Genomic DNA, 19,071 nt, shown 5'->3' with positions numbered 1-19,071 from the left:
ATTTCTCATCGTCTCTTTTGTCCCTCTCCAAGTTAGGCTCTCTGAAGTTTTGTTTGTGCTGTAATCACAAGATGAGAGCTGTTTTCTTCGCAGCCTTTGTTTCAGTGTTTTTCCTTGTTGTGTTGTTGAAAAAAATCAGATAAAAGTCCTGAAATCTTAGACGATTAGAAGTATAATTTACCCCGTGAGGACTTCTCCCTCTCACTAGTTTAATATATTATTCTATAATTTAATCTAATGGCCCTTTAAGAAAGCCTTCAGCAGAGTAGCACAAGTTGTTTTCCAGCGCTTCAACCGGGCCGACAAACATTTAAAAGAGCTGCACACAATAGAGAGTTGATGACAGCAGAACCTGGAGTCAACTCATCTCGAGCCCTTTGTTTGCTGTCCTCTTCACCTGCCTGACATTGTTGGAGAATATGCAGCAATTTCTCCTCATGATCTGTTGATTGTTTACTCTCCCCTCAATTCACACCTCTGGCTGGAGAGAGAAAACACACACACACACACACACACACACACACACACACCATCCCTGATTATATCAAGAGTGGCAAAAATGGAAAATCAGTGATTTTTGTTCGAGATCTCCAGACATGTCGAGACACGTTACTGATGCTGTGATAATGAGGATCCACCCCATTGTGTGTATAAATAGACGTGCTAATGACACATTTAAATCTCCTTTTTTTTTTTTTTTTTGGCCAGAGAGAGTTGAAACTTGAGGGACGTGGCGAACTGTCACCGAGTGTAAATATGTGTGATATAAATATGTACGTGTTTTAATTGGAGCCGGAGCGGAGCAGGCTTCATTATTTTAGCATTAAGCCCGAGTGCAGGGGCGTTTTTTTTCTGAGGCGCAGGTGAAGCGTTGGAAGGTTTTTGGAACAGACCTGACTCGGTAGGTACAGGTGGATTCACCAGTAGGGAAGAAGCCAATTAGATACTGTTAACAATGGGTGTTTGGCTGCTGGCAGGCTAGCGAGAGGCGACGCTGTGGAGCAGTCAATGGACAAGGCGACCTCAGGAAGTGGAATTAGGAGGTAGACGGTCACCTCAAGCAAAATATTCTCTCCCTCGCAGGCTCGTGTTGGCGGGAAAACACGGTTCATTGTACGACTTCTTTTTTAGAGATTGTGGAAAATGTTTTGCTCAAAATCCTCTCAAGGTTATTTTTGTACATTATTTTGTCGCATTTCCTGTTGGCCTGTTATCAGCCCGTAGAATTCAGATATCATTAACACAAACACTGAAATCAGAATTTGAACAGAAGTCAACATGTTTTAGACACAATCAGGAAGATCGTTGCATTAATCAAGATAAAATTATTTGATTTATGTGGATTTAAGTGAACACTGGCGATGAATCCTTGCAATGGTCATAAAAACGGCATTTTGAACAATTATGATTCCATCTCCTGAAAAAGTTTGTGTAATGTGGTTGAAAGCTCCAGATATGCTGCTAAATGGACCTCGTGGCGAAATAGTTTTTGTCACATAAAATCTCTGAATGTTTTTTTTTTTATAGAAATATAACCTTAATTGTCATTTTTTGAACACGTTTTTCTTTTTAAATCTGGGATTCATCAACAGATAAAATGACTAAATATGGTGGATATTCTTTGTCATGACTCTGAGGATGTTAAAACAGACAAATCCTAGTTTCCACATTTTCATCAGATAAACACAAACTACCTCGTGCCCTGGTTTCCTGTAAAACATATTGTTTCGCAGCTGCGTTCTTTCACAGACAGCGGAGGCAAACAATGCCGGGATAGGCCGACCTAATATCCCAGGAGATTCTGTTTGCCAGAGGAGGGTATTGGACTGTAGAGCGCTGTGATGATCAATGCTGCGTTGTCCATCAACATCAGAAACAATCATTCCCTTTCTTCTTCTTCTTCCTCTCTCTCCGCTCGTGTCTTTAGCTCAAGTTCCCGACAATGACGAGCAGTTCGTTCCAGACTTCCAGACTGAAAACTGTGAGTAAGAGACCACGTCGTTTATTTCTCTCTCTCGTGTGTTTGTGCATGTATGTGTGTTTGTGTGTGTGTGTGTGTCAACATCTGTGGTGTTTTTCTTTTTCCCCCTCCTCTCGTCTGGTTTGTACTCGGGGAGAGGGCACGAGGCGGTGTGTGTTTTTCCGTGTCTCTCAGTCGCCTCACCTTTGCTCGCACAAGTGCTCTCTGGAGAGCTGCGGCAGTCTTGCGGGTCTGCAGACAGGTGCATCATGGGTGGGGGGGTCTCTCTCTCTCGCGCTCTCTCTCTCTCTCTGTATGTCTCTCTATCTGTCTCGCCCCTTGTGTTGCTCACGCACCTCGCACCACCACTGACATATTATTATTGCAGTGTGATTTATTTGCATAAACATCAAAATATTGTGGTGGATTTTTTTTTTGTTTTTTTTTACGGGGTTGAAGTGATATTTTTATATCCAGGAAGGCCAAACTGCAGTCAACTGATGGCTATTTTGATTTTTCTTTTTTTTTGTTAAATAAAATCTTTATAAAATGCTCCTAGATGACCTTTTTTCCTCAAACCATCCAGTGTGGTTAGATTTTCTAAATCCGGTGGTGTAATATTAGAAAATACTACATTTATCCTCTTCATGAAGGCTTGTTTGCCTTCAGTTTTCTTTTTCCTGCAAGACAAAAAAAAACAGTCTCTAAGAATAGTCACTTTAAATATTGTATTTCTTGACCAGCTCTGATTTTGATCCTCGCAGTAATAAGGACGAGGTAGTTAGTCGTACCTGGTCGTGCGCGGCGGTTTGCACACACTGACTGGAGACTTGGCACCGTCCACTTCTGGAGGAAGTGGTGCCAAGGTGGGGACAGAAACGGAGTGAGTGGAGCTCAGTGGGACCCGGTTGCGAGCACATGTCTTTCCGATGAGCCAAAACGCCCATGAAACTGTGAGAAAAGACACAAAACAAGTCTTCCCTACGTCCTCGGTGCCCTTTAACCTGGAAACTAACTTGGACACAAAAAAAAAAAAAAAATGCTGAAGTGAGGATCTGTAACTAGAACAAAGAAAAAAGATCATATCTGCATCAACAGCCTCTCAGTTTTATAGCAGACTCTAAGATTTTCGCAGTCAAATAAAATATGTGGGTTAGACTGAGCAGAGATTAGTTCTGGCGTTAAACTAGATCACAGACCTTTTAACCTCATGTGAGCCAGACGACAGCCTGAGATCTTCGATCTGGTTCCTGTTGGCTTCCTAGATTAAAAACCAGAGGGGGGTCTATTTTTTCAAACACCTTGAAACACCAAATCAGAGGTGCTAAGGGCTGAGGAGAACCCAAAAACAATCTTCACCTTGTGTGTGCCTTTAAATCTAATAGTTCTGCTCTGATTTCGCAACTTTTACTGTTTGAGTTTATTTGAGCCATTTTTTTGTAACTCCTGCTCCACAGACTGAGTAAAGACAAGCTTAGATTAAGTCAACCTCAGTTGTGAGGGTGTAAAGAAAAAAACTATCTTGTCCTCCTGTATGTCCTTGAAATATTCCCCCCGCCCTTCTCAAATTCTTTCCATTCATCCGGCTTGATTTCGTATCAACAGTGAACTAAAAACCCCGACCACTGGGTGTGAATTAGCTCACCCTAAAAATCCAACATGGAGGGAGCGGCGTGGTGTACAGTAGCGAACCAGAGGTCACCGAGACTGTCCCGTTGTCCTTCAGAGGTAGCCAGGGTGGGTGGCCACGGTGGCAGGAGACTGCTGACCATCTGAATTGTCCTGTTGGCAAACCTGCAGCAGACTGGAGAGGCACTAACAGATGGCGGGAGGGTGAGGGCACCGTGGTTGGGCGCTCGAGCAGGCATCCCAGCCGGCAGCTCTCCCATATGGGTTTCACCGAGCCGAGAGATGGAGGGGACGGACGGGTGAGACAGAGAGACGGAGGTGGAAAGAGATGTAGATAGAAGTTGTGAGTGAGCAGAGAAGGGCAGCGAGGAACACCGGAGGTGACTACAAGTAGTGAGTCTCATTACGGCAACAAAGCAGCTTCGGTTTTTAACTTTAAGGGTCAAACTTGTCTAGATTTTCTCCTTTTTTATCATAAAATACCAGGAAGACACCAAAACCAACCGCAAATCCACAGGCTGATAAATCACAGAGCTCTGTTCCATCACTCTTTAGTGTCCTTTTGTCAGGATGAACAGAGGCTGTGGTTTATGTTTGAGTCAGTCCCAAATCCACAGCTGAAAACAGCTCCCACAGACCCATTGTTCACAACTCTCTGTTAATCTGTCTAGAAACTACAGTGCAGAGGTGTTACAGGACATTTTGTCGCCTTATTTAAGATTCAAATTACACATTTGTGACCACTTTTTCAAAGATTTACAGTCTGTGTTGTCAGACTGGATTAGATATTGTTGTGGATTAACAGCAGGTTTATCCTTTAAACAAATTTAATGACCTCTTTTTGTGAAGTTAGTATGTTTACAATTACAATTTATCCTAAGTGTTGACCTTAGGGAAGTTAGAAAATAAAACCAGCTCTTTCACTCTATAATAAGTGTAACTGGTAGGTCGTAAAGTTTGTATTAAATTCAATTTGCACCCGGTCTGAAGGCAACTAGGTTTAATTACAATAGCTGAAACATATCTTTGATAGTAGCATCGTTAATGTTAAAGAGTTGTATAGTTGTTAGCCTAACTGTTTGTAGCACTAGCAGAAGACACAACTAGTGTTGCAACAGTGGCACTTTTTTTTGTAAAATATTCTGAAGTGAGTTTAATTAACTACAGATTCTTATTTTTAGGAAACTATATTCAGTTAAATATAGAAAATGTTGACCTGAATAAAGCTTTAATACATTTAATATATTTTTTCTCTTTCTTCTTTATCTGATGTAAATTGATTTTTAACACTTTCAGTTCTGCGTTTACTTCAGTGAAATTAACAGCAGCATGAACTGTATTTATACATTTTTATATTTTTTGATATTCGGTTCTTTTGTGACATAGAATTAGAAAAGAAAAGGTGAAAAAAAAACACACGAGATAGAAGAAGAGGGATGAAAAGAAAGGAAAAGACTGTGTGTGTGTGTTATTTTATATCTTTATGGCCTCGGATTTATCACCTCTCGAGAACACTATGGCGGTTTTTCCCTCAATGTCGACTTCGCACTCTCCATCCATGCAGCACGGAAGCAGCATGAGAGCGGCCTCGAAGCGAAAGTGTCCTCAGGCTGAAGGAGGAGAAGGAGAATTTTTCTTTGTCTCAAACTCCAACACAGATGCTTACCATTAGCATAACTTAGCAGGAAACGGAGCAGTAGAGGAGGTGTAAAATGAGGCCACACGTTACCAGCAGATCTGAGCCTCCGTCATTTAACAGCGAAGGCGAGCACCTACAGTAGGTGAAAATGGAATGGAAGGTTTTTTCCGCTGTTGCCAAAAGACCCTGTAGTTTTGTTTTTTTTTTATGAATGGACGGGAGAAATATCTGCCAAACGAAGGCTCCGGTTCTGCCAAAACACACAATTTGTACCTGAGAATACACAACGTTCGGAGCCAAGCGTTCTTTGATAATGTAACGAAAAGGACTGCCAGAAAAAAAATGGAGGCTAAAATTAAATGATTAGTGGCAAGTTCACTGAATCTTTCCTCACGTGTGCAACAGAGAAGAATTACGTGTTCAAACATAAACGTGACTTTAAACAGATTTCTGTTGATTCTGTTCACCAAACACCAAAGAAAATTGCACAATATTTCACTTAATGGCCCCTGGAAGAAAAAAAAAAAACAAAAAAAAACCAACATTTGCATTCAAAATAGACCCAGTAATTGTTCTAACTGCTTCTTCTTTTAAACACCCTACCATCTCAGTTAATCAATATGTAGATAATGAGAGCAATCAAGCGGTGATGGGCATGACATTCTGGACTAAAAAAGGAAGTCTCTGTTTTAGTCAGAGGCAGTGCCCCCGCTATTGATTTGTGTACCTTGGCACCCCACTGACGAAATCTATTGTGACATTTCCATTTCTAATTTAAGGCCTCTGCACTGGAGCCCACGTGAAGCCGCTGTTAATGGCTGCTGTGACTCTTACGGTTAAACAAAGCATTTCTTTTTTTTTGTTGTTTTTATCGCCATGGCGCAAACATTTCAGCATGAATTGACCTAGTGTATAAACCTGATGTTGTTTCAGTGTAAGATAGAGAAAAGAAATGTAGTAAGACGTGGGGAGTTAACTTGAAATAAGAGCTACATGTGTATTTGTTGTAACGGGTAATTAAAGTGACACTGATTGTGATCTCGACAAGCAAAACTGAGGTATTTGTTTTGACTCCGTAAGCCTTTAACGAGGTTCTGCCATGCCAGCGTCGTCAAAGGTCTCCCCTCAGGAAGTGTCTCTTTGACCTCGGATCGATGACCCGGAAAGGTCAGGCCCCCAGCGAGGGCTGCGAACAACCCCTGAGCTTTGTCATGCCGGGCCCGTGTGGCCCGTCCCCCAGGGGCTCTGCTGTGCGTCAGATGGGGTGTTGGCAGATCGACCCCTGCTCATACGGCAGCTGTCAGTCAGCCGTGAGAAAAACTCCCCAAAAACATCCTCCTCTCTCAGCTCCGTGCAGGAAAGAAAAATATTCCCAGAAACCTCACGTTTAAATCTTCTGGGTCATCAGATGTTTAAATGTTTGTACTTCAGTGGGACCAGGAGTTGATGGAATCGTCTGCCTCCATTCATAATTTCTGGTCGCTCTCTGTTTCTAAAAGGCCGTCTCTCAGCCTGAAATGTCAAAAATCATCCCCTTCAGCCCCGACCGGCCCGCTCTCATCGTGTTTGATAGAGCGCTGTGGGACGACCTCGTCGCTGCTTTGTGTGCAGCCGCGGTGAAGACGGCGATCAGCGAGGCAACCTGAGCCTGACTTCATTCTGACTGACTGGGTTTTCGTCAGAGGCGCAGCCAATTGGATTAGCGTTGATCATGACTTGAGATGATGGGATGTTAATCAGGACTGATCAGGCACTTAACAGCCTCTCAGATGCACCAGGCTCACTGCGGGGCCATAGGTAGAGAGCGCTGGGGGCCCCCCTCCCCTTCAGATCAATGAGCCTTGTTGTTGTCGTCTGGAACGTATTGACAGCCAGCTGAAAGCAGATAGAGCATTTACAGGAGCTCGCCGCACACACACGCCTTTATGATTGTCATATTTCACTAACAGGGTCCCTGTCAGGAAAAAAGGCCGAACAAATGAGATTTGATTCGAAGCGAGTTGTTCGTGTAAGCGATGGCCTGAGATGTCAAAACTGTCGGAGGATGAATGTTTTGTCTTCTAACTTTAATGTATCCGTCGTGAATTCTCTTAATCAGCGATGGGCTGGAACACGTTTGTACAAGTCTCGTACTTGGTATCTGTATGTTTGGTTGTCTTCCAGTTTGGGGACAAGCAATTTGTTTGACGAAGAGGAAGAATTAGACAGTTTTGTCCTTTTTGTTTAGTACGGAGAAGTACACAGAAAGAACAATTAGAACCAGCAGCATTTCCTCCCCAAATTAATTAATGTGGTTGTTTCTGTTAAGTGATTTGTTGGACGTGACGTTAACTGAGGACAGAGGATGGATATTGGCCAAACATATATAGATATATATTTATCAGTATCAGGGCTTTACAAAATAAGAACTATTTAGTCTTTACAGAACATAATGCTGGAAAAATATTCCCAGGGTGATTTATGATTCTTAAACTCACAGTGAAGTTCTAACTTTTTCATTGTACTGATGTCGTTTAAGACAATGAGGTGTATTGATGAATTGTAAGAAACCTTGTATGAAACCTGTGAAACCTTTTACATTATCTGGTCTCCATTATGTAAAAGGTTTTGATCACCACATTTGAGGCATCACAATGCATACAGAATTTTGATTTTAATCTTAATGACCACACCAGCCCCAAAAATTGAGTCGGGCTCCAAAAAAAAACCAAAGTTTATTGAGTGGATTTCAGTGCAGATGGTGTAAATACTGCTTGATACCTGACGAGTCGCTCTTTGACAGTCGTTCTGTTTCTAAATGATCTTTCTCTCCGTCTTTCTGTCTTCCTCTCTGGGTGCAGTGGCTTTCCACGGACTGCAGCTGAAGATCAAGAGGGAGCTGCACAGCCCGTGTTCAGAGCTGAGCTCCAACTGTAGTCAGGAGCGGCCCTTCAAGCTCCAGTATGGAGAGAAGTGCCCGTACAACATCAGGTGGGCGCCGCGACGACACCGAGTCAACACTTAAAACTTCCGCAGGACCTGAAGTGTCCCTGTGAAGTGCAGCCACTGTGAATTGATAGAAAGAGTATACAAGTATTTTTTTATGTTTTACACTTTGACCAATCATCAGTTTATATCAGTGATGTTACATGATGAACATCAGGTGCTTTTTTTATGAATAATCAATTGCTGTAAATCTTTATTTCAATTTTTCAGCCCGACATAATATAGATTTTTTTTTTTTATAGAAATAAAAAAACACTTAAACATTTCAAATAAGATGTACCAGAAACTAAGGGACTGTAAATCGAAGGCGCCGTTTTGCATATTCTTCGAAGTGATTCGATTTGTAATACACAACATTAGTTCTGCTTGCAGGCGTATAGAGTATAATGACCTTGTGAGCAGAGAGTCGTCTTGAAACTCTGTTTCATAAGTGGTGAATCATATGTGTGATTCATTTCCCTCACCTGGTGGCTTCTGCTCAGACGCATATAGAGGACAAAAAAAGAAAAACATTTGGCAGGACTTTACTTTGCATCAAAATCTCCACAGTGTACGCCAAGAGATGGTGTGACGGTCCTTAATATATCCATCGAAACAAGTCAGCATGTGTCTGAGCCAATATATGATTTAAAAGATATATGATGTGGAAGGACGAATACGTGACAAACAAAAGATAATTTTAATAATACAGAGAATTTAGGTCACTCATACCAAACTCCCTTTGAAAAAGTATACATTTAACAATCTAAAGTTGAACATTCATCTGAATACAATGTTGTAGAAATACGTTTAAATCTGTTTTATGTTTGAAAGTAAAGTTACTCAAAGTAAAATAACAATTATAGAAACTATGTATTTTAATATCTCGAATATCTCATTCCCTGCATGAATAAAATGTTCTGTATTTAAGCAGAATCTGGGTCATTTTAACAACGTGTGTTCTGGATGTACCGATGTGTTGGGTGTCATTTGACAACAACACACTTAAAGCAAATCAACAACAGAATCTGATGCAGACGTGTATAAATAAAGTCTTAACCAGTGAGATTTAACCTCAAACATGCTAAATCATCATGAAAGCTTATACATTCAGGAATCAAACCTGCTGGAGCCACTTTTAACCTGTTCCTTCTGTTTACCGCAGTGCCTATGAGCAGAAGCAGCCTGCAGGAATGAAGCCCTCCAGCCCAGTGACGCCCCCTTGTAGCACCCCCGTGTCCCCCCTCCATCATGCCTCACCCACGGCGGCCCCGACGCCCAAACCAGACAGGACCTACGCCCACATACCGTCCTCACAGCCGCTCCCTGACAACGCCTACTCAATGGACCACAGGTAGAGACGCCCGCAGCCTTTTACATTTACATCACATTTACATGTGGGGCTTTTAGCTGGCGGTTGTACTCAAAAAAACTGATTATAATGAGGTCACAGCAGCAGATGTAGATCAGAGTTTTAGTTACAGGAGGAGGATCCAACGAGAGCTACAATGATCAATCCATCAGCTGTCAACTAGCACATGAATCTCCAACTATTCATTCAGTTTGACTCATTTTTTTTTTAAGAATAAATGGTCAAAATTTTCAGATTCCAGCTTTTTAAATGTAAATATTTCTTTACCTATTGATCGATGGTGAAAATAATGATAAGCTGCAGCTCCAGATCGAACAAGCTGAGAGCACAAATCTGAGATGTAGCTCAACATAATAAACAACCCCTTAAAATAAAGTCCCATCATCACTGATTACCTCCGTTGTAGAAGTAATTATTACGAGATGAAATGAAGAAGGGGATTTCTTTCAGTTTTTTCCTGCTCTTGTATTTTTAGAAGCTGGAGGAGGCAAAATCATCCAGTAATTCACAACACAAGAGAAAAGTTTAAAAATATAACCAGGCCTTTTATTTTTGTGGAGAATCCAAAGCATTTTCTGCTTTTCTTCACCTGTTAATCATCTCGTGACCGGCAGGTTGGTGTCCAAAGTCTCAGAGTGTCAGAAAGCTGCAGTAGTTTTCTTCTTTACATTGCTCAGATCGACTAGATAAGAGCTGCGTTTCTCAGCCTCACAAGCAAAATGTGTATTTTCTTTCGTCAGATCAGGTTTGTGAGCGTGTTAAAATCAATAAACTGCCAACTGGCCTCTTAGATCATAATTATATTCTCCCGGTAGAGGTGGATAGAAGGTTTGTAGCCTCAGTGTGCTGTCAATCAAACAGATTTGATTTTTAATCTTACAAGACAAATATTTCAAATGTCTTTTGTTTCCTTGTGTTTGGGGAAATTATGTAAGCTTTTGGATGATCAGTTCATCATTTAAGACATTTCAAGAACAAATGTGAAATAATCTCTACTTCGAGCTTTTCATTTGTGAGTATTTTCAACCTTTTCTTGTCTAATGTGAATCAAAAAGTGAATTTTGTCTTTGTCATGAACAAAGAAAGCGATTTGAAGATGTTGTGATGAGCATCTGATATTTTCTAGACAAAAAGATTAATCAGAAAATCAAGAAAATCAGTGTCAAGTCCTTTTTTCAGCGACCTGACGTAGTCTTCATTCATCCTTTATGAAAGGTTACACTATTCAGTAACATATTCTAATGACTTATATGCATCAGATTAACTAAATAACTTAAATAGTGTCACGTCATTTGTATTCCGTTGTCCTAACTTGGCTTCTCTTCGGCAAACAAGATTAAGTTCCTGTCTCTTTTTGTCCGTCTGTTAACGAATCCTCTGATTTTTTTCTGATCCTCCGCAGATTTCGACGTCAGCTCTCTGAGCCATGCCACTCGTTCCCCTCCCCGCCGACTATGGCTCGGGACGGACGGCCCATCTACCACAGACAGATGTCAGAGCCCAACATCCCGTTCCCTCCTCAAGGCTTCAAGCAGGAGTATCCCGACCCTCTGTTCGAGCACCCGGCCATGATGGGGGCGCCGCTACCCCACGCGTACCCTGCCTCCATGATGATCAAACAGGAGCCGCGAGACTTCACCTACGACTCAGGTGAGACACGACAGCGACGTTTGCATGGGTGTTTGTGTGTTACTTTGATCTGCTCTGGTAAGTAAGAGTCATGAAGCGACAGCAGCCAGAGCGTTATCATTTCAGGAATGGGAGAAGACATGTGAGGAGGGGGCGGCGTTTATTAAGTTTGCCCATTATTAGGGCAGGGGATCTGGTTGGGCCGGGTGTCTGCGCCAGTCGCCATTTCCTGTGGAGCTCTAATAGAAAAGAGGGGGGTGGATGCCTGGTCACAATCCAAAATCCGCCCTCCCACGCTTGTCCGCTCCCTTTAGTTGGAGAGTAAAGGGACCTAATCATCAGCCCGCGGCCTCTGCAGAGCCCGAGGCTACATCAGGACATGAATGAACATACGCCGGACTGCTGTGTTCATTCACAAGGCGGACAGAGAGGACCCAGGAGAGGCCGAGCCGGAGGAGAGTCTGTGTGACCAGTCAGGGAGAAAAAGCAGCCTCTTCCCAAGGCAATGAGTTCTAGGAAAACACTGTGGGCCTCCTTCAGGTCTCTGTTACATTAGACTGTCTTTTTCCTCACAGCAGCCAGTAAACTGTGTTCACTGTACCATCGATGTGTTTAAGTGTCAGAAAAATACTCATGAACAACGCTGGATTCAGTGCTGATACATTTAATGTCTTGACAAATTAGCTGCCAGGTTGTGGCTTATTAGCGTGTGTCTCAAGACAAGTGCTGCGATCATTTCATGGTCTAAGGTGCAATTTGTAGAAATGTCTGTTTTAAAATATAAAAAAAAAAAAATCTGAAACTATCAACAGAATGGTAGGAAATATCAGTTCTGATGTGAAAAACTTCTGCTGTGTTGCAGAGATGCATACTGAAGTTAGCATGCTAATCAGCTAGCTCAGGTCCTCCCTGTCTCGTGATACAGTTCTGAACCTCCAGAGGGTCCGATAACGTAGCTCAGGCCTCCAGAGGTGAACTTCACTCTCCCTCCTGTTTTCTTTTAGTCATTTTATATCGCCGTGTTCCCGTCGTTGGACTGGCCTCTGTTGGTCCTGGAGGCTGTGTTCAGTCCCTGCTTGGTCCCCTTTTCCCCGGCCTGGAAACCTCCACCTCCAGACAGTCCAAAGCTCCAGTGCTTGCAGTGTAAACTCTAACACTCCACTTGTGCTCCGAGCTCCCAGTCCAGACCGCTAGCTGCATGGCTAACCGAGCTAACAAGCTAACCTGTGACTCCGGTGCTATGCTGCCCCTTACATGTTTGCCTTGTGAAATGGACACAGTTGGCCAAATGAAAAGACAAACACTTAAAACCAAATGATATTTAATTTATGATATAAAATCAGCAACTAACAATAATTTATCAACATTGTTATCAACTCATTTTTAAATAGCTAAGCTTTGTTATCTGTTTCATTGACTAAAGCTGTTTCTTATTGTCACGTACAGTCAGTAATACACAGTATAAAGGTCAGATTGCAGTGTAAACCTTATGAATAAAATAAAAAAAGGAGTATTTTTGGTGTACAGTCTTATCAGCGTTGTGTCCACTACTGTACATCCAAGACGGAGCATCCGAGTGAATTTATTATCGGTCACAGAGGAGCATGTTGACCGGAGCAGGCCTGTTGGAAAGGATGGGAGGGGAGCGAGTAATTTCATTAGCAGCAATTTCCTCTACAAAGCCATTACTTTGATGAAGTTCAGAGAAATGTTTATGGGCCTAAATGAAGGGCCTCAGTCTGTTTATTGAACATTCACTTTGCAACCTGTTTGGCTTGTTCTTTTGATCACAAGCCGCGGCCGTGATGTCTGTGTCGTGGGAGGTTCTGACATACGCCGTAAATGGACGAGTCAATGTGAGCAGTGTTGTGAAAACAAACCGATGAATACAGGCTTCTGTGCACGAGTGAAAGTCATTTTCAGAGAATTAATGTGATCAAACATTTGTAGTTAAATGACTTTAATCGCATAATAGGTACAAAACATTTTGAATTAGAGGAAGTAAATACGACTTCAGAAACCAGAGTGGGTTTAAAATGAAAACCCAGACGAGACTTTTCTTCTGCAGGACGACACAACACAAAGTGAACCCTCATCGATAATTTAAAGGCCACATCAATATTTTCCTTATTTAATTTTAAAGCCCCTGAAAACTTCTAATAGTGTCTGAAAGAGCTCCAATCCCTCACTGAAGAAGAAGGAGCAGTACTACAGTGTAGGAATATTCTGTCGAAGTAAAAATGCTGCTTTCAAAACCTCAAGCAACAGTAACGGTGCTCAATATCACTGGATTATAATTATTGATTATTTAATGTCACTAATGCTGCAGCTGGAAACAGTGAGGCTAATTTCAGTTATTTCATCTGCTGTCCAGAAGGTTGATCCATAAATTATTAATTGATTTATATTTTTTCTGAACATTCTACAAAGTAACTGAAGCGATCAAGTAGATGTAATGAAGCAGAAAGTATAATGTTAGTTTCTAAAGTGGAGATGAGTAAAATGTGCCTTCAACATCGGCTAAACTAAATGTAATTTCCATTCCAGCCTTCAGGTTTTATTAAAAGCCAGTCTGCTTCATTGATCCGATTCACTATGAAACATAAACAACCAAACAACTGCCATCACATTTTTATTTAAACGATGCTAAATCTTGGTGGATAATTGTGTCATCGCCTTTTTTTCCCGGCTTGATTGAGTAAAAAGTCTCCAAACTGAACACCTTCAGGTCCGTGTAGTTGTGATCTGAACCGCTTCATCTTGAGCCCGTCACATTGTGACGAAACTTACATCATGTCAGCTCGTGTTTTCACGCGGGAGACGTGTTTTCATTTGGTAGTAAATCTTCCTCTGAGTGAAGACGCTCGCAGCCTGTGTTAGCAGCGTGATGTAGTGAGCTCGCCTGTGGCTGGGAGCCATCGCGATGCCGACACCGGAGGGCATATTCTTTAATCAGAGCCAGTGGTGCATTGAGTGAACAGGCTTTGACTGCTCTCAGATAACTGAGATAGTGTTCTTTAATGCTGCCTTCGGGCCCTTTAACACCCACTCTCCCATTCTTGCCTGGCTTTCAGCAGAAGTGCCTAGCTGCCATTCTGTCTACTTACGGCAAGACGGCTATCTGGCTCACACCAACAGGACTGAAGGTACCAGCGATGATTCGTGTGAATGTTGTGATGGTGCACTTTGAATTTTCACTCAATATTCCAACAATTCTCCTTTTTTTTTATTTTCTGGCAGGTTGTATGTTTGACAAAGTGGTGAGGCATTTCTACGATGACACCTGCGTGGTGCCAGAGAAGGTTGAAGGTGAGTCTTCCCGATGAATCCTGTTAAAGCATCACCTTGAAACCTGCTCCGTGTGCCATGTGCAGTCATGTTGAAACACCATGCATTAACGTGTCCCGCAGGTGACATCAAGCAGGAGTCAGGCCTGTACCGCGAGGGCCCGTCGTACCAGCGCAGAGGCTCGCTGCAGCTCTGGCAGTTCCTGGTGGCTCTGCTGGACGACCCGTCCAACTCCCACTTCATCGCCTGGACCGGCCGCGGCATGGAGTTCAAACTCATCGAGCCCGAGGAGGTGAGAGGGAGACAGAGCTTCAGATTCATAAAACGATTCTCCTTTACATTTCTTATTTCTAGGTCTTTTTTTTTAGCACAGCTTCAAGAACACATTGTATTTCATGCCACAATTCACTTATGAATGTGTCTAAATCCTTGAATTCTTCGCTGTGCTGCCTAAATTATTAGTTGATTAATCAATAATTCTTCTACAGTTTTGAGGATAAATGCCAAAACGTTACAGATTCCAGTTTCTCAAATGTCAGTTGTTTTTTTTTCCTGCTCTTCTTAGTTTCATACGTGTGAAAACTGAAAATCTCGCTGAGCTGTTGATTTAATGAAACAACAGATTTGAGGGTGTTAACTCGAGGAACTCTGGGAAATAATGACAGATGTTTTTCACAGTTTTCACATTTTTGGGGTGAAAAATCAGTCTAGTTTAAAATAATCAACAGGATTAATAGAAAATGAAAATAATGGCAGCAGTGTGTAACAATCATATCTGTACCTGGAGGACATATTTTAAGGAGGTCGTGAGCAAAAATTAAATGGCTGCAACAGTTAGAAGATGTCAAAGGTCAAAATTTAAAGTGGAAAAAGAAATAATATTCTCTGATCAGACAGTGAGGCCAGGTTTGTTGAATAGTTTTTTATTTATTCTGTCCTCAGCCACATCCATCCAGTTGACCCTTTAGGCCGTCCGCCCCCCACTAAATATTTCACAAGACATACTCCTAAAAATATAACCCATGTTGAAGGTTGGGCCTTTTGAAATGGAAACAGAGGCTGCGTCTGTGTGTGCGCCCACATCACACACAGTGGGGCTCAGTCACTGTTGCTCACTGTTGGGGGATGGAGGAGGATGCAGGGGGTGGGGGTGCAGGGGGGAGGAGATAGAGGGGTGTCTGGCAGAGCTCCACGCTGCCCGACGGTGTGTGGAGGCTCGGGCCAGCTGCAGCTAACAGGGGGGCCCATTCATGCCATCAGGTGACCAAACGAGCTCTCTTTGGGACGCCGCGGACGCACGTTAGCTCGCGGCTTTCTGCCTTCTCACTGGGCAGGTGTAGCACGTTACAGAGAAAGTAAAAAAGAAGGTCACAGAGATTGTGGGGGGGTTTTTTTTTTGGGGGGGGGAGGTTTCCCGGAAAAATGGATGGATGAAACAAAAGAGAGGGAAAATGAGAAGTAGACTAAAACTCAGCAGAGGAGAAGCTGAGCAGAGCGCTGTGGGTTTGGACCGCGAGGCCGGGTGGTGGGTGGTCTGGTAGACAGGTGCTGTAACATCTGCTGCCTCCTCCGCTGGGTGTGTGACAAGCTCCTAATGAACACATCCCTGGTCAGGTCTGCTCAGGCTGGACGCACTCTAATTACGGTTATTAGGAAAATATGGATTAATAAGTTTGTTTAACATTTCAGCTGCCGCCACCGTCTTGTCAGGAAATCAGGTCGAGCGTGTGTGTGTGTGTGTGTTTGTGTTTTGGCATCCTGCTCTCCGTGTGTGTTTACTGACTGCCTTTGTGTTGTTTGTGTGTGTCGTGCTAAGGTTGCGCGTCGATGGGGGATACAGAAGAATCGACCGGCGATGAATTACGACAAGCTCAGCCGATCGTTGCGCTACTACTACGAGAAGGGAATCATGCAAAAGGTAAAAATGGAAACAGAAAATAAAGAACATGTACGGCGTTAAATGAGATCCAAATCTTTGCTCAAATGCGTCTTTACTTACATTCACATATGAGGAATAACAATTCAACATTGTAAGGTGAAAAGTTTGGAGCTCATTTGCACGATCAAAGCTTGATTGACAGCAGCTGTGTTAGAGGAGGGGCTTCCCGAGACAGATTATATAAAGAGGCGGAGCGGCTCAAACATGGTGAACCTGACGAAGATAACGGCAGTGAACATCATGTTTTCTGAGGCCCCTCTTGATCCTACGTTTTTTATAGTTATTTTACAGTTACTGTACAACAAATCAGCACATTTAGCTGTTTTATACCACTTGGAAATGATTCAATACTTCAGTCAGGCAACAAAAGGAACATTTGTGTCTGAGAAGCTGCTGAAGCTGTTTGGCCTCCATCTACAATTTAATTTCTTCCCAGCTCCTCAGTTTCCTTTGTCAGATGCATTGTGAAGTGAAGAGTGTACACCGACAACACAACATCAAAACATGATTGTCCGTGTATTCATCCTTTTTTTTAAAAAATCTGTCTTTACACACAGAACAGCTGCTCAGAGTTAGAATGCAGTGTGGTTAAACTCCGTGTGTGGAGCTGAAGAATTACAGTGTTCAGGAGGGAAAGTTAGTGAACTTGAATAACGTTTCTCAAAAAAAGAAGAAAAAAATCTTTCTCTAGAAACCCAACACACTTAAAAACTCCTCTCACAACTGTTTGTTTGTGCTGCCTCACCTTTTTACAGGTGTGTGTTTCAGATCAGAGGATGTTTAACTCCCTCCTTTTTTTACAGTGTTTTGCAGTCGTTATTCTGTTTTGTGTCATTTCATCGGTTTTAATTACTGCTATCTGATTCACCTGGCATGTCATTATCTGGGTCATGTGATCACAGCTGATTGGCCGTTGACACTATATAGATGAGGCCAACATGATGAAGACCTAGTGCTCAAAATATGTTTTTTTTTCCTTTGACACATTTTCTTACATCTGGGGAGCCATGATTGTGTCTGGTTTTTAAAACTCGAATTTAAGCTGTTTATGTAGCTTGAAGTTGTCCATATTCAAAAAGATTGCAATTGAGATTTGTTTGGAAAAATGACCTTAAGAAATAAGAAGTTGTCTTGTGATGACAGTTGGATCTACAGATATTCAAGCTTTTCAACCACTGATAGGTCAAGATGAGCGACTGTAGAAGTATTACTGTAATCTCACATGTTCTCCTTGTAAATGTTTGTGTAAATATATATGATGATTATAGTTTGTGTGTTTTAATCTTCATGGACTCACACAGCTCTGTGCCTCCCTGCGTAAGAAATCGTCTCCACCAAAATGTCTGACCCGTTTACTTTCCCCTCCTCTCTCCACCTCGTCCTGTCTCGCCTCCATCACAGGTGGCCGGCGAGAGATACGTCTACAAGTTTGTGTGCGACCCCGAGGCCTTGTTCTCCATGGCGTTCCCCGACAACCAGCGGCCGGTGCTGAAGACGGACATGGAGCGGCAGATCAACGAGGAGGACACGGTGCCGCTGTCGCACTTTGACGAAAACATGACCTACGTACAGGAGGGGCCGTACTGCCAGCCGCACCCCTACAGCGAGGGCTATGTTTATTAACGTCAGCCCCACAACCACACACACACTCACACACACACACACACTCTCACACACACAGACACACACCTCCACTCCTCCCCCGCCTCCTCCATCGATACACCTGAGACTGTCGTGTCCTCTAATTCACAGTCGCTCCGGGGATAAGACTGAACACACACACACACACATACACACACACACACACACACATGCAGCGGAGCTTCCCCTCTCTTCCTCTCTCTCTCCGTCTCTCTCACATAAACACATCCTCCTTTTTCGCTCTTTCTGACGTCCACAGCAGGATGGAGAGTGCACTTTATGGACAGGAACGGCGCGGCGTTGACCTGCCAGGGGCTCGCCATGTGGTTGGCTTTTTAAAACCGCTGTTTTATGTTTGTACATTAATGTGGAGATCATTCTTGTTTTTCGTTATGATTTGGAGCATGTGGCGCCCTCTCCTCTCCCCTCCCCCCACTCGGCGAGACAGGACTCAACGGCTAATTCATGCCGTCACACACGAACTGAATCTTTAGACTTTCCTGCAAAAATTGGAAGGATGATCACTTTTGTCCTTTTTTTTTTTTTTGAGTTTGTCCTCGAACAGCCAGTACTTGTACCTTCATGCTCACTTAAGTGAATAATGGCGACTGGTATTGTGACGATACTTTAACGGTGAAGTGACACGATTATAGACTTGAAGAAGCAACGCGATGGCAGAAGACGTTTAGCTCCCGTCGGTGAGAAACCGCCTCACCACCAGTTTGATGCACAGCACCTCCTGTCTGTCAGCGATCTCCGCGCCCTCGTCCAATCAAACTGTAGATCTCATCGTGTAGGTGTGTTTTGTTTTTGTTTGTTTGTTTTTTTTGCTGTAACGACATAAACTGGAATCGTCCTCTCAGTGCTCGACGAGACTCTGGCACTCCGCGGGGACGCACTCGACGGATACTCTTCTCTCTGCATCACATGTGAACGGCCGGTTGTGTTTTTAGGATAATCAATAAAGCTGCAGGCCGCTGTAAAATAACTCATCCACTGTAAAACAGCAG

The 19,071-nt window shown here is 42.9% G+C and overlaps 1 protein-coding gene across 7 annotated transcripts in view; it reads left to right on the top strand.

The window, feature by feature from the left end:
* etv1 (ETS variant transcription factor 1) overlaps positions 1-19,071 on the top strand; it is a 25,288-nt gene extending 6,217 nt beyond the window's left edge. For 3 of the 7 annotated variants that reach the window (XM_037073231.1, XM_037073234.1, XM_037073233.1), the window contains 9 exons: positions 1,928-1,981; positions 8,069-8,198; positions 9,358-9,546; positions 10,967-11,214; positions 14,268-14,339; positions 14,434-14,502; positions 14,604-14,773; positions 16,298-16,399; positions 17,822-18,043. In XM_037073231.1, the coding sequence (XP_036929126.1) occupies positions 1,928-1,981; positions 8,069-8,198; positions 9,358-9,546; positions 10,967-11,214; positions 14,268-14,339; positions 14,434-14,502; positions 14,604-14,773; positions 16,298-16,399; positions 17,822-18,043 (1,256 nt within the window). Of the gene's footprint in view, positions 1-1,927; positions 1,982-8,068; positions 8,199-9,357; positions 9,547-10,966; positions 11,215-14,267; positions 14,340-14,433; positions 14,503-14,603; positions 14,774-16,297; positions 16,400-17,821 lie in introns of all 7 variants that reach the window. The other 4 variants (XM_037073230.1, XM_037073235.1, XM_037073229.1 and 1 more) reach the window with 3 other exon arrangements.

The sequence above is a fragment of the Acanthopagrus latus genome, chromosome 17, assembly GCF_904848185.1.
Source record: "Acanthopagrus latus isolate v.2019 chromosome 17, fAcaLat1.1, whole genome shotgun sequence".
NCBI classification, from domain to species: domain Eukaryota; kingdom Metazoa; phylum Chordata; class Actinopteri; order Spariformes; family Sparidae; genus Acanthopagrus; species Acanthopagrus latus.
The sequence above is the reverse complement of the archived record's forward strand: the minus strand, read 5'-3'. Positions and strand labels throughout refer to the sequence as shown.